Source organism: Oncorhynchus mykiss, chromosome 8 (genome assembly GCF_057628025.1).
Source record: "Oncorhynchus mykiss isolate SJ-2025 chromosome 8, ASM5762802v1, whole genome shotgun sequence".
Classification (NCBI taxonomy): Eukaryota; Metazoa; Chordata; class Actinopteri; order Salmoniformes; family Salmonidae; genus Oncorhynchus; species Oncorhynchus mykiss.
This window is the reverse complement of record NC_143029.1, coordinates 38827380-38849189: the sequence shown is the minus strand read 5'-3', so window position 1 is coordinate 38849189 and position 21810 is coordinate 38827380. Positions and strand designations below refer to the sequence as shown.

The 21810-nt window shown below is 43.6% G+C and overlaps 1 protein-coding gene across 1 annotated transcript in view; it reads left to right on the top strand.

Annotated features, from left to right (window-relative positions):
• LOC110529893 (uncharacterized) overlaps positions 1-11443 on the top strand; it is a 58618-nt gene extending 47175 nt beyond the window's left edge. Inside the window, exons 3-4 of the mRNA XM_021612549.3 lie at positions 994-5667; positions 8861-11443. Of these exons, the coding sequence (XP_021468224.2) occupies positions 994-5642 (4649 nt within the window). The 3' untranslated portion in view covers positions 5643-5667; positions 8861-11443. The remainder of the gene's footprint in view (positions 1-993; positions 5668-8860) is intronic.
• The last annotated feature ends 10367 nt before the right edge of the window (positions 11444-21810 follow it).

Genomic DNA, 21810 nt, shown 5'->3' with positions numbered 1-21810 from the left:
CACATGGGGACAAAGATCATATTTTTGTGAGAAATGTCCTCTGGTCTGATGAAACAAAAATAGAACTGTTTGGCCATAATGACCATCATTATGTTTGGAGGAATAGGGGAGGCTTGCAAGCCGAAGAACACCATCCCAACCGTGAAGAACAGGTGTGGCAGCATCATGTTGTGGGGGTGCTTTGCTGCAGGAGGGACTGGTGTACTTCACAAAATAGATGGCATCACGATGCAGGACAATTATGTGGATATATTGACGCAACATCTCAAGACATCAGTCAGGAAGTTAAAGCTTGGTCGCAAATGCGTCTTCCAAATGGACAATGACCCCAAGCATGCTTCCAAAGTTGTGGCAAAATGGCTTAAGGACAAAAAGTCAAGGTATTGGAGAGGCCATCACAAAGCCCTGACCTCAACAATATAGAAAATGTGTGGGCAGAATTGAAAGTGTGTGTGCGAGCATTGAGGCCTACAAACCTGACTCAGTTACACCAACTCTGTCAGGAGGAATGGGCCAACATTCACCAAACTTAAACTTGTGCAAGGCTACCTGAAATGTTTGACCCAAGTTATACAATTTAAAGGCAATGCTACCAAATTCTAATTGAGTGTATGTAAACTTCTGACCCACTGGGAATGTTGAAATAGATAATTCTCTACTATTATTCTGACATTTCACATTCTTAAAATAAAGTGGCGTTCCTAACTGACCTAAAACAAGGAATTTTTACTAGGATTAAATGTCAGGAATCGTGAAAAACTGAGTTGAAATGTATTTGACTAAGGTGTATGTAATTCCAACTTCAACTGTACATTATATCAGTTTTATATTTTTGATTGTTTTCTACCCATTTTCCTTCTGCCCTGACAGTCTTGTTTCTAGTCTGGTTCCACCCTATGTGCCTGTGTGAGAGAAAGAGTGCCTGCTGGTTTTTGTTTGTGGGAATGTGTATTACCTCAACCTAAAGATTAATACTTATCTCTGTCATTTCAGTTGATGGCGTGTCCGTGTCTCAGAAGGAGGAGGTTCTTGAGACGATGGGCTCCCTCCAGGCTGTGGTGGCCTCTCAGGTGAACAGAGAGGAGGAGGAGAATGAGTCTCCTGATGCCAACAACATCACCAGGCCTGAAGAGAAGGTTGTTGAGGAGAAACCAGGCGAGGCCAATGAGGTGGGCTTCAAGAAGATCTTCAATTTCATCGGCTTCAAGTTCACTCTGAAGAAGGACAAGAATGAGAAGACTGACCCGGTGCAGATGCTGAAGTTGATGGACAAGGAAGTGGAAGGAGGGACTAAGGGGTCTGAGGAAACTAAGGAGGAAGCCGCCACGGCAGAGGAGGGGAAGGCAGCTGAGCCAGAGACCGCCACTGTTGAGGCTGACTTCTCTGAAACCACAACTGAAGCTGCAACTCCAGTGGATTCCCCATCTCAGACTGTGGATGGAGAGGCTGCAGAAAAAGAGCCCTCGGACCCAGCTGCAGCTGCAACTACCCTACGTGGCCAGGAGGCCCCCCTGTCCCCCTTCAGAAGGTTCTTTACACAGGGAATCTTCTCCAATCAGCGCAAGAAGGCAAGTATCAAAAGAGCCAAAGAGAAGGAACCAAAAGAGAAAGCTGCTGAGGATAAGATAAAGGAGGGAGAGGAGGAAGCAGAGCAAGAGGTGAAGGAGGTGGAGCCAGTGACAACACCAGAAACTGAGACACCTGAAGTATCTGCGGAAGAGATCAAAGAGGAGATCCAAGCCGAATTTGCCATGGAAACCTCAGAAGCTGCTGTTACTGATGACGCCAAACAAGCGGAGGAGAATGTTGAAGAAGCTGTGGAATCAGACAAGGCCCTAGTTGAGGTCACCACCAAGACTGAGCTTTTCTCATCCCAGAAGAAGGTCAAGGCCCAGGGTAGCCCACTGAAAAACCTGTTTACTGGCGCTGGCCTGAAGAAGCTCTCTACCAAGAAACAGAAGAAAGACAAGAAAGATACAGAGACCAAGCTGACCGAGTCTGGGGAACAGGCGGCTGAACAGCTCCAGTCCTCTACAGAGTCGGCAGAGGTCCAGAAACCTGACAGTGGGGCATCATCTCCAGAGGAGTCTGGTGAGCATGCCATCGGGGTGGAAGCCACCCAAGCTGAGCCCAGCCAAGAGGCTGATGAGGAGGTAACAAGCTTAGACGAAGGGAAGAAGAAAGAAGGTATCATGCCCTGGTCCTCCTTCAAGAAGCTGGTGACACCCAAGAAACGAGTCAAGAGGCCCTCTGAGAGCGAGGACGAGGCAACTGTTGAGAAGGCCATGTTGGCCACCCTGTTCTCCACTGACAGTGCCGTGTTTGTGGAGAAAAATAAAGAGGAGCCGGAACTCCCTGAAGAGGAGCCAAAAGCCAAAACCACAGAGGACCTGGATGGCACCACAGAGGACCCCAAAAAGATGAAGATGGACACCTCACTCTCCTGGGAGGCCCTGATGTGTATGGGGGGAAACAAGAAGAGGACCAGGAAGACCTCTGACTCTGAAGATGAGGAGACCAAAATCGAAGAGGAGACACCACCAACTGGGGAAGAGCAGGTTAAGACAGCAGTCTCTCCTTTTGGCAGCTCTGGAGAGGCAGATCAGGAAAACACAGTGTCATCCCCCGAACCATCCACTAGCCCCGCCGCAGGAGACTCCACATGGGATACTCTCAAGCGTCTTGTCACCCATAGAAAGAAGCCCAAAAACGAGGAGAGGACAGATGAATCTGGTGGTGAACAGGTAATCTCAGACAGTGAAATTCCCAAAGAAGATTCCTCCTTCTCTCTGAGGAAACTCATTCCCGGACGCAGAAAGAAGAAGCTGCTTTCCTCCGATCTGGGGTCTGGCGAGGAAGATTCCGACACACCAGCCGTGGTCCCTCTCTCAGAGTACGACAACGAGCACGCCGAGAGTAAAGAAGAGGCTGAAGCCGAAATGACAGTGGAGACGAAGGACTCTGAGGAAGCAGCACCAATCACTCAGGTCCAATTGTCAATTGAAGAGAGATCCCCCTCTTGGATCTCAGCCACGGCTGTCATGGAAAACCTCCAGGAGATCCCACATGATCAGCTGAGTGACATCCCAGAAGAGGGTGCCGCCACCCCCAAATCTGCTGACACCACCATCGCAGAGGACATTGCAGAACAGACCTTAGAGGCAGTCCCATGCCAAGAGCAGGAACCTGAGTTGTCTGTTGCCGAGGTGACTGCAAATTCTGATGCCAAGAACATTTTAGAGCAGATCCCAGAAACAGTCACTTGCCAGGAGCCTGAGCTGTCTGTTTCCAAGGTAACTGAAGAGATGATCCCAGTCACGTATAGCGAAACCACCCCTCTGCCCAATGAGCCTGAGACAGAGTCTTTGGAGGTCCCGCAGGAGGCTGTGGAGCTGCTCAATGATCTTCCAAGCCTGACTTCTATGGAAATCATAGAGATCCAACTGGAGGAGGCTGCTTCCATCCCAGAACCCACACCGCCAATCAAGTTCACCGAAACCAAATCAAAGGTTGTCTTGATGGTGCATGAAGAAATCGAGGGTTCTGCCATCTGCACTGACCTGGGTACCAAGGAGATCACCAAGGTGGCTGTGGAGAAGCTTGTAATTCCCACCATGGAATGTCTACCTGAGATCAGCAATGGTCTGTCCGCTGAGATGCCAGTAGAAGATAAGGCTGAACCAACTGAGGCGGCTGACGCTAATGAAGACCCAGTATTCAAGGCTCAAGTGGAGCAGGTCGAAAGCATATTCCTGGAGCCGCCACTAGAGAAAACTATTGAAGACATCCCAGATCCTGATATAGCCACTGAGGGTAAAGAGCATGAAGATGAAAAGGTCGCCACGATCAATAATATCAAGATGGAGGTTGAAATTGTTGAGGCCCCTGCGGTGAATGAGAACATTGTGGACCCCATTGTACCAACTGTCGAAGACTCCATTGCCGCTAACATTGTGGATGGCTCTGAGGCACCTGTCATTGAGGTCAAAAGTAAAGAAGAGATGGCCGCTGCCAAAAAGATTGCTGCTGTAGAGGAGGTGAATGAGCCTGCTGCCCAAGAAATGGTCACTTCACTAACTGATGCCAACCAGCCCACAGTCACTGAAGTGTGCGAGGCAGCCATTGTTGCCCCTGCGTTAGAGTTTGCCATTGTAAAGGAGACCACGTACCTCGTCTTCCCACTGTCCGAGTCCTTGGAAACACAGAAGGTGGAGGTCACAGAGGCTGTGGCAGTGGAAAAGCTCTCAGTGACAGTTGCAGAGCCCGCTGGCGATGACCAAATTCAAGTGCAGGTGACTGAGGTTGGCATTACAGAGGCTGAAGAGACAAAGGAGGCAGAGGCCATGGAGGAGACGGGCTTGGTCATTGCTCAGGTGGTTATCCAGAGTGCTGTGGAGAAAGTGTCTGAAGCAGAGTTTGAACCCAAAGCGTCTGCCTCTGCCACTGCTACCATCACAACTGAAGATGCACTACCAGTCCAGGCGGTAGCAACGATAGAGAAAGAGATTGAACTAGTAGCAGAGGAAAAACCTGTCATTGCTGAAACACCTGTAGTCCAAGTTGAGGAACCAGCACCAGAAAACCCAGCAGAGGTGTCTACCACTCCAGAGGCACCAGCCGAGGGTGAAAAACCACCAAAGGAAGTCCACGAGGCTGTCCAGGTCATTGAAACCGTTCCAGTCACAATTGAAATCACAAAGAGTATCATGGAAGAGGTTACCAAGGAGGTGGAGTATGTTCTCAAAGAGAAAGTAGAGGAAATTAAACATGAAGTGGAATTAAAGCAAGCAATGGAGGTCAATGTAAGTGTGGAGAAAGTTGTAGAGGTTGAAGTTGTAACAGAGGTGGAACAGACAGAGAGTGAGACAGATGGAAAGGGAGAGGAGGAGATCAAAGAGGTAGAGGGCAACATTGAGGCATTAGAGGTTCAGGAAGTTGTTAAGGAATTACAACTTGAGGTTCAACAAGCTGAGGTAATAACGGTGGTTCAGGAAGTGATAGCAGAGGTTCCCACTCCAGAGACAGCTGAAGAGAAGTCAGAAGCAACGATTGTGACAGAAGAGACCCCAGTCCCAGATGCCCCCACAGAGACTGCTGAAGCCCCAGCCCAGCCAGAGGGGACAACTGCAGAGGTCGTAGTCCCACAGACCACACAGGTGGTCATACAGGCAACAGAGATCATTGAAGAGGCAGAGGAGGAAATCATGGTGGAGGTGGTAGAAAAATATGCCATTGTAAGCTCACCAGAGACAAAGGAAGCTCCGGCCAAAGAAGACACAACAGACCCTGAACAAACGCCAGACACCCCCACCCCTGAACCCACACCAGATACCCCCGCTCCAACTGTTGCCGATGTTGTCGAAACAAACATGAAAGACGACAGTGCCGCAGTTCAGGGACACGTATCGGATGGCCCCCAGACAGCACTGGAAGAGCAACAAATATGTGTTTCAATAGAGGCTGGGGCTGCCATCCGAGATGCCCCCGTTAACAGCATGGAAGAGGAGGTTGCTGTTGCCATGGCTGTGACAGTTGCCAGCCCAGCGGAGGCAGCGGCAGAGAAGGCGACGTCGGTGAAGTGTGCGGAGGTGATGGTGCAGGTGATTAAGGAGGTGGTGAAGGAGATCAAACCTGTCTCCTAAGAGCTTACAGCAGCATTGTGAGCAGGTGAGCAGTCTATATTATACAATTACATGTTTTAAGCAATGAGTGGATGTTTTCAAAGAGTTCCAAAAATATTTCCCCATAATTACTGTAAATGCATTTAGTTCATGTTAGTCATCTGATCATTGTCATTGTCTTCTACCACAAGAAAGTGAAAGAATGCATTTTCTTGTGTTTTACCAAGGTATCAATTCTAGATATGTTATTATGGTTATTTTATTCCACTAGCAAATAAAGAGTGATAGAAAAGAGTACACACATTTATTTTGCTGTTTCCAGAATTCCTTTGTCGGGTATCACACAATATCCTCATGGTGGCTTTTTAAAAATAACAATGGGCCCTAATTTTTATTAGGGGGAAGGGAGAGTGAGAGAGAGAGAGAGATGTAATCTACAATATATCCCAAAAAACATTCTCCACTCAGACACATGAGTCATAAAGTTATTCTGTTTTGAACTACTCTGAGTGCTCAAAGTATAACATCTTAGAAAGATCTATTAGAAGAAAATTCAATCACTGAATGGACTTTTCTAGATAACTCAATTGCCTAATTGCTATCCACAGGATGGGAGATGGAGACCAGTTCCCTTTCAGTCAGCACTCTCGGTACAACACAACTTTGGGGAGTCAGACTCTCGCGACTTTGACAAGTGTAAGCGTTAGGCTCAGATTCATTAGTAGAATTTTCCCACTCTTCCCCTCGGTGTGAGCAATAACGGTTCACGCTACTAAAAACTACATTTTTGGGAACACAAGACTATCTAACTTTGCGCCATCCAAACTAGCCATCCAAAAAGTATTGTGTATCCCACATGTGATTTCAATCATTCATGTCCCTCCTCCACATTCAGACAGTTGTCTTCCGTGTCTTGTCGCATAAACTGAAATTAGGTGAACTATCGCAAATTTTTGCACCCAGGAAATGGCGGAGCGATTTCTGCATAATGCATCCTTCAGGGATGGTTCTTCTGTTGGAGGCCCGAACGACTGTACAGTCAATATTCTGAAAAGGGAAGGGTCTACGTTCCATTCTAGACCTTCGTACCCTAAACAAGCAACTCAGGGTTTGCACATTCAGGATGCTCACAAACCAGAAGCTGTTATGGTCCATGCGTCCCGGCGATTGGATCACCACAATCAACCTGAAAGAGGCATATTTTAATGTGCCCATGTACCCCAGTCACAGGAAATGTTGGAGGTTCCATTATGAGGCAATAGCCTACGGGTTTTTGGTCCTGTTGTGTGGTCTGTCCCTCTCGCTTCGTTCCTTTTTAAAGGTAGTGGAGGCAGCTCTGGCACCCATGAGGGGCCAGGGGCTGAGTGTGTTGGCCTCTCTGGACGATTGGCTGATAGCAGCAGAGTCAAGGGAACAAGCGATGTTGCACACATCCAGGCTAGTGTTCCATATTCAGTCTCTAGGTTTTATTGTAAACCAGAAAAAGAGCTGTCGGACCCCATTGCAGTGCATTCTGTTCCTGGGTCTCGAGTTAGACTTACATGTGAATCACAATTTTTATATCCATGCAGAGGCCTTCCTCACCTGGCATAATACAGGTATGGAAGGCTCTTAGAGATTTACCCAGAAAGACTCACAGCTGTAATCTCTGCCAAAGGGGATTCTAACATGTAATGACTTAGGGGGTTGAATACTTATCTAATCAAGACGTGTTTTTTTGTGTGTTTTTTTAATCTTTTACAAATGTTACAATTTTTCTAAGGGGTGTGATTACTTTCGGAACGCACTGGAGCATCAGCAAATCAACATAATTTAGTTGAGAGGGCCGGGCCCAGACTATTCAGTCTGCAAGGGCACCCTCCATGAGAGGGCTGTATGTGTATAAGTGACAGGCGTTTGAGCTCTGGTGCCAAGATAAAGGACATGTTCATTTTCAGTTTTTTGTGAGAGACATCCTAGTGTTCCTACAGGAGCTTTTCGAGCAGGGTCGGGCATTCTCCACACTGGGGGCCCAACCCCTGGTTGTTAGGTTCCTTAAAGGTGTGTGCTGTTTCAGAGCGGTCTCTAAACCTATTGTGCCAACATGGGATTTGGCTATGGTTTTGGAGGCGCCCTTTGAGACTCTGGAGTCGGTGGATCTTAAGATTCTCTCCTACATGACATTTCAGCTCATGGCTTTGGCCTCAGCTAAACGTGTTGGGGACCTGCACGCGTCACCCATATACCCTTCCTGTACTCAGTTCGCCCCTGGCAACGGTAAGGGGACGTTGCATCCGAATGCTGCCTTCTTCCTGAAAGTCATGGTTATGTCCCACAGGTCTTTAGATTGAGCAATTTCCCTTTGCTTCTGAAGAGCAACAGAGGTCACATGCCCTGTGTCCAGTACGAGCTTTGCGCACGTACATTGAGCGGACCTGGGATTTCCGGTTAGGTGACCAGCTTTTTTTCTGTTTTACCAGCTCACGGCAGGGCACTCTCTAAGCGTCTCTCCCACTGTATTGTGGAGGCTATCTCCCTGGCAAATACCAGAAAGGGCCAAGGGTTACATAGCGGTGTTTCGCGCCCACTCCACCAGGTGTCTGGCAGCGTCTTGGACATTATTTAAAGGGTTGACTGTAGGGCATATTTGTGCTGAGGCGAACATCACCACTCACATTTGTGAGGTTTTATTGCTTGGATGTCACTGCTCCCAGCGTAGCCCACAGCATGTATACAGCTAGGACAGGAGAGGGTCATTAGGCAGCGTGTCCCATGTGCACAATACCCAACTACTGCATCTTGAGGGGTGGGGGTCTGGGTGGTCTGCCATGGGCCATTTCATTTGGTATCCGTTGGGGCCAGCTTGGGGCGGGATTCTAGTTCCCCAGAGTAGTGTTGTACCACGAGTACTGACTGAAAGGGAACGTAATGTTATGAATATAACTACTGTTCCATGAAGGAGGGAAATGAGGTACAACACCTGTTTGGCCCCGCACCGCCCGTTCCTAGGCTCTGTGAAATGCAGTACTGAATTGAAGGAATTAATCCGAGCATCACGCTTATCACCTGTGAGGTTTTTTGATCACCCAAGATTTTTGGCCTGATTTTTTTTCTTCAATCGAAGTCGCTAGAGTGCAACTGCCCATAGTTGTGTTGAACCTTGTCTCCCACCTTCAGGGAACAGTAGTTATAGTTATAACGTGTGTTTCCAAGGTTAATGGTATCCATTTACTAATAACATGTATTTCTCTCTACCTCAGCTGTAGATGCAAGATGGTTGACTGGAAGACAATGTCCTGACCAGGAAGGGAGTGATAGTGAAAAAGGGAGCGAGAGAATGCTCTATGGAGAAACACACTGAGACTCAGCTCCAACCCACCCTGCCCAGAGTGACTGAGCGACAACTTCACCCCTCTCCTTCCCCCCTGCCCCCTTCACCCCCTGCCCTGCAGAACCAGCCCCTTCACACAGAGGTGACCCCTCCCCACCCCTGGGGTGAAGCATCAATCTCCCTAAACACACACCAAGCCACTGTCCTAGTCCCACACATCTGAAGCTTCCCACCTGGCTGATAATCAATGTGATGTACGCTTCCTGTCTTGATGAGCTTCCATCGCCCTTGCTGCAACTCGGGAGTATTCTGTCCCCTGGAGAGTGTGGTGTGTGTTTGTGTCTGTGTCTGTGTGTGTGTGTGTGTGTGTGTGTGTAAAGTGAGTTTGAGAAAGTGTGTGTGTGTGTGTAAAGTGAGTTTGAGAAAGTATGTGTGTGTGTGGTCTTAGAGTTGGAGGATTATTATCTTGTTTATTGTATTTATATTTTGTGAGTATTTTCTCATTCTCCCCATCCTTTATCTTTTCTATTTCTGATTGTATAGAATATGTGCCCTATTTTCACATATACAGTGCCTTGCGAAAGTATTCGGCCCCCTTGAACTTTGCGACCTTTTGCCACATTTCAGGCTTCAAACATAAAGATATAAAACTGTATTTTTTTGTGAAGAATCAACAACAAGTGGGACACAATCATGAAGTGGAACGACATTTATTGGATATTTCAAACTTTTTTAACAAATCAAAAACTGAAATTGGGCATGCAAAATTATTCAGCCCCCTTAAGTTAATACTTTGTAGCGCCACCTTTTGCTGCGATTACAGCTGTAAGTCGCTTGGGGTATGTCTCTATCAGTTTTGCACATCGAGAGACTGAACATTTTTCCCATTCCTCCTTGCAAAACAGCTCGAGCTCAGTGAGGTTGGATGGAGAGCATTTGTGAACAGCAGTTTTCAGTTCTTTCCACAGATTCTCGATTGGATTCAGGTCTGGACTTTGACTTGGCCATTCTAACACCTGGATATGTTTATTTTTGAACCATTCCATTGTAGATTTTGCTTTATGTTTTGGATCATTGTCTTGTTGGAAGACAAATCTCCATCCCAGTCTCAGGTCTTTTGCAGACTCCATCAGGTTTTCTTCCAGAATGGTCCTGTATTTGGCTCCATCCATCTTCCCATCAATTTTAACCATCTTCCCTGTCCCTGCTGAAGAAAAGCAGGCCCAAACCATGATGCTGCCACCACCATGTTTGACAGTGGGGATGGTGTGTTCAGCTGTGTTGCTTTTACGCCAAACATAACGTTTTGCATTGTTGCCAAAAAGTTCAATTTTGGTTTCATCTGACCAGAGCACCTTCTTCCACATGTTTGGTGTGTCTCCCAGGTGGCTTGTGGCAAACTTTAAACAACACTTTTTATGGATATCTTTAAGAAATGGCTTTCTTCTTGCCACTCTTCCATAAAGGCCAGATTTGTGCAAGATACGACTGATTGTTGTCCTATGGACAGAGTCTCCCACCTCAGCTGTAGATCTCTGCAGTTCATCCAGAGTGATCATGGGCCTCTTGGCTGCATCTCTGATCAGTCTTCTCCTTGTATGAGCTGAAAGTTTAGAGGGACGGCCAGGTCTTGGTAGATTTGCAGTGGTCTGATACTCCTTCCATTTCAATATTATCGCTTGCACAGTGCTCCTTGGGATGTTTAAAGCTTGGGAAATCTTTTTGTATCCAAATCCGGCTTTAAACTTCTTCACAGCAGTATCTCGGACCTGCCTGGTGTGTTCCTTGTTCTTCATGATGCTCTCTACGCTTTTAACGGACCTCTGAGACTATCACAGTGCAGGTGCATTTATACGGAGACTTGATTACACACAGGTAGATTGTATTTATCATCATTAGTCATTTAGGTCAACATTGGATCATTCAGAGATCCTCACTGAACTTCTGGAGAGAGTTTGCTGCACTGAAAGTAAAGGGGCTGAATAATTTTGCACGCCCAATTTTTCAGTTTTTGATTTGTTAAAAAAGTTTGAAATATCCAATAAATGTCGTTCCACTTCATGATTGTGTCCCACTTGTTGTTGACTCTTCACAAAAAAATACAGTTTTATATCTTTATGTTTGAAGCCTGAAATGTGGCAAAAGGTCGCAAAGTTCAAGGGGGCCGAATACTTTCGCAAGGCACTGTATATGTAAGACAATGTCTGGATTATGCAGAAATTCTACCTTAACAATGGTACAGATGTGATTTCAATGGCAGGGTCCGGTATCATTGATTACAGAGGACTTAATGTGAATAGACAGGGTGTGAGGTGAAAGCCAATAGAAGTGCAACAATCTTAAACTTTAACCTTTGACATTGTACTTACCTTCAGCTTTCAGCCTGACAACATATTTTCTGCTCCTACTGTAGATAAAACATACTTCACTGGCTGACTGACTGTGAAAAAAGTATTGTTACTTTCTGAAATATATGGTGTGTAGAAATACAATAAAACACTATAATACACTACAATGCAAATGTTGCTGAGATAACAAGGCCTAGGAGGATGTAAAGTTGCATAATGGTAAAGGCCACGTACTCTCATGCAATGCCATGCCAATTGGCCACATAGTGGCGCTATAACAAGCGATTGAAAAGGGAAACGCCCCTCACCCCATGTGACCTAAAGTCCTGAAATTCAGTACATAGGTCCCTCCCCTCACAAGGAACAAATTTGCCTCAACAACACATAATGGTCTCCATGATGAATTATTCGCTATTTTTAATTTTGTGGAAAAACACTCGATACTCCTCTGACACTGAATGACCGATCTCCACAGAACTTGGTACATGGCATCTACGGACGAATTTAGGAAAAAACCAAGGCTAATAGTTCTTCGATAAAGGGTATCTATATTATTATGAAGGTAAGTTAATGTTTTCATTATGAAGATTGCATTTACACTGATTTGTATATCTAAATAACTAGGGTTTGAAATGTCACCCTAAGGCTTGCTTGATACAGTGTACAAGTACGCCAATAGTTTTTGCAATAATGTGTTTTAAGAACAAGAGTACTAATGCATGCGCTGTGTAGCGTTGATATAGTCTATCGGAAAGGTTATTTCTCAACAGGTTACATCTGACACAAACATTTCTAAACCATCTCGAGTGGCGCAGCGGTCTAAGGCACTGCATCTCAGTGCTAGAGGCATCACTACAGACACCTTGGTTTGAATCCAGGCTTCATCACAACTGGCCGTGATTGTGAGTCCCATAGGGTGGCGCACAATTGGCCCAGCGTCGTCAAGGTTTGGCTGGTGTAGGCCATCATTGTAAATTAGATTTGTTCTTAACTGGCCACAACGGTGATCTTTTAAATGAGCAAAGTAGGCAATGCATCTGAAGTTAAGTTAAACAAAATGTTTAGCTATTTCAGTAATGTTTATATGAGGCGAAGTAGTGTGAAATTCTGTCATAAGCTAAATATAAATCGCTGCGTTCTTGGCCTTAAGTAACCAATGGCGTAAATTAGGCCAAATTTTATCAGAGCGAATATCGACCAAGGGTCTTGGAGTATGTGTTCATGTAGGATAACTTTTGCCTAGAGAGAATGACTGGTGATATACCATACATTTTCTTTGTTTGATGGCAATGTCAATAAATAACATAGTCAGAACATAATAACATAGACCTTTGTTTCCAAGTATGCATGTAACAGTTAAACTGTTATGGTTGTTACTGTCATTCCAAAAGCATTACCAACATTTTCTTTCTTCAGAGTGTTGCCAAGTATGGTACTATGTTGTAGAAAAAATGAAGGGAAGCACTGCTAAGGCACACAATAGTAGGTTTTGGTCGACAAGAAGGTGCACTTTCGTAGAAGGGTACACTGGTAATCAAAAAGAAAGGAGGACCAAGGGCACTCTTCACATAATTAATTAAAATGCCTTCATTTCTATGACATGTTCAAGGGAAACAAAGGTGAAAAACGGCAACGCGTTTTGTCTGCGTGGCCTTCGCCAGGGAGTACAAAGATATGATAAAACCATGTCCTCGTTTGAACAGCTTTTTCCAATCAACCCTGATTTGAAGGGGGTGAGGTTACAGAATTCATTGGACAATACCTAGTAAGCAATACTATACACATTAAAAAGTTAAATACTGTTGATATGTTATCAAAATGCAAATAAGGTCTAGAAGTTTCAGAACCCATAGAAAGGTAGTTCTAACCTTGAATATAACTGGGCAAAGTAGCAGTGGCAATTTTAGCATGTAAATCTCGGTGGGGCAAACTACCCCAAAAAGTTTTAGATGCATGCCAGCAAAGCCACTACACTACACAGCACAACACTAAACAATACATTAATTAAACTATGACGGAGACAAACGGTGCCCAAAAACTGTCCCAACAGCAGTCCCAACACCTTACTACACCTGGCTATCAGCGGAGCCTTGTCTGGCAGCGAAACAGTTAATTCAACCTCATTTTATGCCTTTAAAAAAACATAGCTGAAATGGCTGATTTGCTTAAACAAATGTGGTTTCTACTGACAATTGAGATGTACACACTATGGCATAAGGGGACGACAAGTGGATAAGAGGCAATCTGTAGTTTTGATTAAGACATTAATTAAGGATTGGACCCTTTCAATTTCCACCTAAAATTACATACCCAAATCAACTGCCTGTAGCTCAGGACCTGAATCAAGGATATGCATATTTCTGATACTATTTGAAAGGAAAAACTTTCAAGTTTGTGGAAATGTAACATAAATAACACATTAGATATGGTTCAAGATAAAACAAACAAAATAACACGTTTTTTTGAAACGCAAAAGGAAGGCCATTAGGAATATGGGTGTCATTTAGATGTTGTCCAGAAGATGGCGGCAGTGTGTCTGCATCAGACTTATTCTACATAATATTTTTTTATCCCTGGTGTCCCTCAAGAGTTTTCCCAAATATACCCAAGTGTCTGAATTGGTCAATTGATATATTCCCAAGTATGTAACTATAGAGAACATGCAAAAATATTATGGTAATACATTTTTTTAGTTTACACACTTCAAGCAATGTCATACATGATGGATCATTAGCTTCCCTACATAAAAGACACTAACCTTCACACATCTGGATGTCCGGACGGGGTTAGTGTGGAGCCAGAGACAGCCAAATGGTCAGACTGAAGGATCCAGATCAGTTAGAACTCAAGTTTACTATTACTTCTTTGATTTAACCTTTATTTTAGCCGGAGATGAGCATCAACCTTTTTACTGGTGAGCCCTGCATCAATACATCAAATAAACATATTATACAGAGTATGGGGAAGAACTAATTGAGCTATGCATAATGCAAACTCCTCTTCGACCAGTTTATTTTCAATGGAGAATGAATCCCGTTGCGCGTGGGCTTAGCACAATGGCCTTTTATCATATAAAGGGCCATCACATACTCATGTAAAGCCCAGCTCATTGGCTAGTTAGTTATGTTTCAAAACGATCGGTGGTCATTGGACCAAGATACAGTCAATCAAGTGAACACCGCCTGTCTTATTGGTGCGTAATGTCTGTCCTTCATGGGCTAAAAGAGGTGTTGTGTAGCCAATACTTAATGTAGAATGGTGAAACAAAGTTTGGTTGCCTTCTAGAGTGTCTGAGGATTGCACAGTAATCGAACTTGACTGGGTAAAGCATTGTATAGTGTTTATATTTCATCAATTGTTTTGATGCAAGTTGAGTCGGAATTCATGAGAAACGCTGTATACAACATGGATCATGATAGGATATAAACAATTATTTTATCAAACAAAACTATGCTACATTTTATCTCGAGGACCCTCAGGATGACAAATCAGAGCAAGACTACTGAATGGAAGTACATGATTTACCTTCAGAGGTGAATGTAATCAAACCACTTGATAAGTGTTGTGTTGTTGTGCACTATCCTCAATCAATAGCATGGTATTTTTTTGCTGTAATAGCTACTGTAAATTGAACACTGCAGTCAGATCAGCAATAATTTAAGCGTCCTGCCCATACAATAATTGTCTTTGTCCTGGAAAGTTGGCTGTTGTTTACAATGTCAATTCTAGTCACATGATTGAATATTGGTAAAAAACTGTCCCAATTTCGGGACACCGATCCAAAGCAAGCTAGGACGGACGTAGTTAATATAACTAACTATATGTTTAGCACTTTTGAAGTTTAAACCGTCAGAATTCAGAACATAGGCCATTCTTACAGTATTCTCCCTGTACACCAAGTCAGAACCGTAGGACAAATACAGGGGGCATATAATGGTGAAAAGAAAATGAGCAGACAATGAAAGCTCTTAAACTATTTGAAATTTCTCTAAAACAATCTACAGGCTAAATGTGCACCACCAAGTCAGAACAGTCGGCTAAATTATGAGGGGGAAAAGGGACTACATTATTAGGGTGAGTCACATGGGCTACAAACAGCTTACTACACAACATACACTTAGTATTACTTTCCTAGCTACAGTATACATATCTCCCTGGCATATTACATAATTTATGCAGTAGTATACAATACATTTTTGAACTCCTCTTGTTGTACTGTGCTCACTTGAACAGGAAGGTGGTGCAGTGGTCCTTCGTGGGAAAATTCTGTCATCAGTCTAGCATTCTCTGGATTTGTTTTTTTCAAGACAACTGGGAACTCTGGGTGGGGACGAGGTGGGGACGAGGTCAAATCATGACATTAGTTATCTTCAGTTTGAGACTTGGAATTCCAAGTTTTCCCAGTCTGAGCTAGTTCCCCCCCAGATTTCCCAGTTCTCTTGAACTCCAGTTGTTTCCAGTTGTTTTGAACACGGCAAAAGTCATGCTGGATTGACCAATGCTGAATGTTTAACCTTTTAAACTTGTAAAAGAGACCACTAAACCCAGACTTGGACCACACATCCACTCCACTGAATAGCAGGCCAGTGATTGTTTGCAGTGCTTGCAGTTAGGCACTGATTCCTTCCAAATCACTCATTGTTGAATTTGTGATTTCCAACTTTGTTGTGTAATGTTTATGGCCGATGCGCACTGATACTTTTCATCTATAATTTCTCTTCATATGACAAGGATTGATTAGCCAGTAGGTTGTCGACTTGATTCATGATGATGACTGCTAGCTAAGATTTTAAAATTATGTGGCCAATGACCTCCACCCTTCTTGGAAGGTTACTTCTAATGTAACTCTATGGCAGCTTGAATTTTCGAGCTCTCCCTGTAGATTTTGCGGTGACGTAGGGTCCCCATGAGTGACAGAACACTGATCCAACCACGGCGCAACTAGAGAACATAACCAACCCCTAGGCTCCGTATTTTCCGATGGCTGCCCCACCACCACAGAAAACACCTAGCTAGGCTGAAACACCTGCATTTGGTAGCTGCCTTACTCAAGAAAGCAAAAAAGAGACCACGTTTGTGTATGGCTTTATTAACTCAATTATTTTAAAACATGTTTACATTGTCTGCAAACTTTTATATTTGACACGTATTAATGCCAAAATAACATGCAAAACAGGCAACAACAAAAAAACAAAAACCGGTAGGGCTTTTCCCTGAACGACGGGTCGCCACTGCAAAGAGGTTAGAACTGGCAGTGGTGTAAAGTATTTACCCCAAAAAACTACTTAAGTACTACTGTTATCTGTGCTTTACTTTATTATTTATATTCTTCGCAACTTTTACTTCACTACATTCCTAAAGAAAATAATGTACTTTTTACTACATACATTTTCCCAGACACCCAAAAGTACTCTTTACATTTTGTATGTTTAGCAGGAGAGGAAAAGGTTCCAGTTCACACACTTGTCAAGACAACATGCCTACTGCCTCTGATCTGGCGGACTCACTAAACACAAATGCTTTGTTTGTAAATTATGTGTGAGTGTTGGATTGTGCCCCTGGGCCTCTGTACATTTAAAAAATAATACATTATTTTGCCATCAGGCTTTCTTAATATAAGCAATTTGAAATGATTTGAATTTGAAGTATATTTTTGCAATTACATTAACTTTTGATACTTAAGTAGATTTAAAACCAAATACTTTTAGACTTTACTGGGTGACTCATTTTTACTTTTTATATTAAGGTATCTTTACTTCTACTCAAGTATGACAATTTGGTACTATTCGACAACTGAGAATAGGAGAGCCATCTATTTTTATAGTACACTAGATAACAGCGAACATGGGCCGCGGCAGTCTAAACATACCTGGAGGGCAATACAGCATTATGTCCACTAGGTGACGGCAAAGGGAACTCTCTCAACCCTACAGGAAAAGTGAGAAATCCATATCTTAGTGGCCTGTAGTTTGTAAATCCCAAAACCTTCCCTTTGGTTTAGTTAGACGGTCCCCTTTTCTAATTGAGGCCGGAACATGATCAATACCTAAAACTTGTAGGAAGGCATGGTCGCCATGGTGTAAGAACTTGTAGTGCCTTGCCATGGGGTAGTCTTCAATGTCTACCCTTATGGCGTACTTGTGTTCCATTAAGCGGTCTTGAAGGTGTCTCTTACTCATGGACGTTCAGTCCAACCGTTATAATCAGGGCTGCAGTGCTGCGGGTGCACAGCGGAGCGGCTCTATGTCTCTTTTTAGAATGGTGCTTTGTCTTGCAAGATCACTTCATTATTAATTATATTCTTCATAACAAACCAAATATAATATCATGATAATATCAGGCTACTTTTATACCAAAAACACCATGTAATTTCTTATGACAATTTAGGATGATTGTGCTGAAATGCTGAATTTTTGTCCTCATGCGGTGGCTGTGTTTGACTTCATCTTCTCTAAAATTCGATTAGTTAGGCTAGTTAGTCACCTTTCCTTACATCATTCAAGAAGATCGACATGAATATTCCCATGAAACGGATTGGGATAAAATGGTTAGTATGATTGCAGCATGGACGTTTCACCTGTAAAACATGAAGAATTATCCTTCACGATTGACCGTGATGATGTCATAATTTACCATAAAATGGGCGTAATTTGGTGTTTTAGGATCTGAAAAATAAAACAAATTCCTCTTAAAGGCATAGGAAATAATGCAAGTTGGATGATGCAATGTATGTAACCTATATTCTAAAATGATTTTATACAATAAACTTCATGTTGGTACTAACTTTCATTCAGAATATATGGCTTAATAATACAAAATGGTGCTCCGGTAGGCTACCAAAAAATACCACTAGACCACCGGTTAAAATAAAGGTAAAGCAATTTCCATGTGTGGTCAGCTGATGATTCCAGCACCATTTTGTTTGGGAAAGCGTCATGGCAAAGCATGGGAACTCATCTTGATAAATCTACACACATTAGGACTATAGCCTACCTGATGAGCTTCCCTGATGTTTTCCTGAACTTTCCAATACTTTTCCGATGCATTTCAGTAACTTAGCCTACTGACGTGAAAACACATTTGACACCTTTCCAATAGACTATTCAAGTCATTTGACATATTTTATTGTTTAAAAAGTTCATGAGGCCTACATCGTTTCAATAGCAATATAGTTGAAATCACTATTGGCTTCATTCATTTACTGAATCTATTCTCGTAATTTTATGCTAGGCTACATGCTGATAGATTATTTTAAGTATTATTGTAACAGTAGGCCTACCTACACAATAACCTCTTATGGGGTTACTGATCACAATCGATTGAATGAATGATAGTAAGTGTTGATACATTTATTTGGCCTTGGCGAGCACAGCACATGGAAGAAAACAGCGCTGCAGGAAGGGGTGCTGAAAGTGCTGCGGAAAAATGTAAATACATTTGCGTGACCCGAAACACTGGAGACCACTCGGAACCCATCTGTCCTCTTACGACGACATTCCCAAAGCCGGTTGTAAATCCGGATGGCCAGAGTGTCAGGGTTGTCCCGGGAAGCCAGTTCACCCTTGAACGTCACCGAGTCTGTTCAGAATGTCTGAGTGAAGTGCCTCTGTATTAAAGGTCGACCGATTAATCGGAATGGTCGATTAATTAGGGTCGATTTCAAGTTTTCATAACAATCGGAAATCGGTATTTTTGGACCCCGAGCCGATTTCCAATTTTTTTAAATTATTATTCTACACCTTTATTTAACTAGGCAAGTCAGTTAAGAACACATTCTTATTTTCAATGACGGTTAACTAGTCTAACGCTCTAAACACCTGCTTCTCATTGCACTCCACGAGGAGCCTGCCTGTTACGCGAATGCAGTAGAAGCCAAGGTAGGTTGCTAGCTAGCATTAAACTTATCTTATAAAAAACAATCAATCAATCACTAGTTAACTACACATGGTTGATATTACTAGATTATCTAGCGTGTCCTGCGTTGCACATAATCGATGCAACGGGGGGGGGGGGGGGGGGGTGGTATTTAACAAAAGTGCATTTGCGAAAAAAGCACAATCGTTGCATGACTAACCATAAACACCCATGCCTTTCTTAAAATCAATACACAGAAGTATACATTTTTAAACCTGCATATTTAGCTAAAAGAAATCCAGGTTAGCAAGCAATATTAACCAGGTGAAATTGTGTAATTTCTCTTGCGTTCATTGTACGCAGAGTCAATGTATATGCAAGTTTGGGCAGCCTGTCTCATTGTGAACTAATTTGCCAGACTTTTACGTAATTATGACGTAATATTGAAGGTTGTACAATGTAACAAGAATATTTAGACTTAGAGATGCCACCCGTTAGATAAAATACCGAACGGTTCCGTATTTCACTGAAATAATAAACGTTTTGCTTTCGAAATGATAGTTTCCGGATTCAACCATATTAATGACCAAAGGCTCGTATTTCTGTGTGTTATATTATAATTAAGTCTATGATTTGATATTTGATAGAGCAGTCTGACTGAGCAATGGTAGACAGCAGCAGGCTCATGAGCATTTTTGTGCGTTTTGCCAGCAGCTCTTCGCAAGCACAGCACTGTTTATGACTTCAAGCCTATCAGCCTAATGGCTGGTGTAACCGATGTGAAATGGCTAGCTAGTTAGCGGGGTGCGCGCTAATAGCGTTTCAAACGTCACTCGCTCTGAGACTTGGAGTAGTTATTCCCCTTGCTCTGCAAGGGCGCGGCTTTTGTGGAGTGATGGGTAACGCTGCTTCGAGTGTGGCTGTTGTCCATGTGTTCCTGGTTCGAGCCCAGGTAGGGAGAGGAGAGGGACGGAAGCTATACTGTTACACTGGCAATACTAAAGTGCCTATAAGAACATCCAATTGTCAAAGGTATATGAAATACAAATGGTATAGAGTCCTATAGAGTCCTATAATTCCTATAATAACTAACCTAAAACTTCTTACCTGGGAATATTGAAGTCTCATGTTAATAGGAACCACCAGCTTTCATATGTTCTCATGTTCTGAGCAAGGAACTCAAACGTTAGCTTTTTTACACGGCACATATTGCACTTTTACTTTCTTCTCCAGCACTTTGTTTTTGCATTATTTAAACCAAATGGAACACGTTTTAATATTTATTTGAGGTTAAATAGATTTGTATTGATGTATTAAGTTAAAATAAGTGTTCATTCAGTATTGTTGTAATTGTCATTATTACAAATAAAAATAAAAAAATTGACAGATTATCGGTATCGGCTTTTTTTGGTCCTCCAATAATCGGTATCGGCGTTGAAAAATCATAATCGGTCAACCTCTACTCTCTATTCCAACCGCTCTCACCCGCGAGCGTCCGAAAGTCAATGGCGTAATCGGCTACGCTCCGGCTTCCCTGCTGAAGCAGTCTTTGAGCAGCGTTCCTGCCACTGATGGGGTGATCAGAAACCCTCATCTCCTAGGTGAAGCTTTGCCAATTAAAACAAATGTCTGATTGTTGCTCCCATATGGCCGTGGCCCAGGCCACAGCCCGTCCTGAGTGCAAGGAGATGCCACTCTGGAACGCTCGGTGGGAAACGATGCCTGCAGCTCGAAGACCAGAGAGCATTGGAACAGGAACCCACAACACCTCTCAGGATGCCCCTCAAAGCCCTCCGGTGCCGGGAGATGAGGCTCCCGTAGTGAGGAAGAAGCTGAGCTGGTAGGGAGTGGAGGATTAGGAACAGCCACAGGTGCAGCAGCCCGTTGCTCCAGTCTGTCCTGTCTGCAGAGCGGACACAAGTTCTTAAATCATCCGACAATGCAGCCGCGCCTCATGGTGGCCAATCACAGTTCCACGGTGGGTGAGAGCCGACTGTAAATGGAGCCCTCCAGTGGTAACCTAAGGAAGTGCACTCAAAATCAAACAGAAACTGTAACAGATTGGACGCTGGGCATTCAGGATAGAAAGTTCAACCCTGGTTTCATCAGACCAGATAATGTTGTTTCTCATGGTCTGAGAGCCCTTTAGGTGCCTTTAAACAAATTCCAAGTAGGCTGTCATGAAGAAGTGGGCTCCGTCTGGCCACTCTACCATAAAGGCCTGCTTGGTGGAGTGCTACAGAGATGGTTGTCCTTCTGGAAGGTTCTCCCATCTCCACAGAGGAACTCTGGAGCTGTCAGTGACCATCGGGTTCTTGGTCACCTCCCTGACCATGATCCTCCTCCCCTGATTGCTCAGTTTGGCTGGGCGGCCAGCTCTAGGAAGAGTCTTGGTGGTTCCAATCTTCTTCCATTTAAGAATGATTGAGGGCACTGTGTTCTTGGGGACCTTCAATGCTGCAGACATTTTTTGGTACTCTTCCCCAGATCTGTGCCTCAACACAATCTTGTCTTGGAGCGCTATGAACAATTCCTTCGACCTCATGGCTTGGTTTATGCTCTGATATGCACTGTCAAATGTGGTACATTATATAGACAGGAGTGTGCCTTTCCAAATCTAGTCCAATCAATTGAATTTACCAAAGCTCGATTCAAATCAAGTTATAGAAAAATCTCA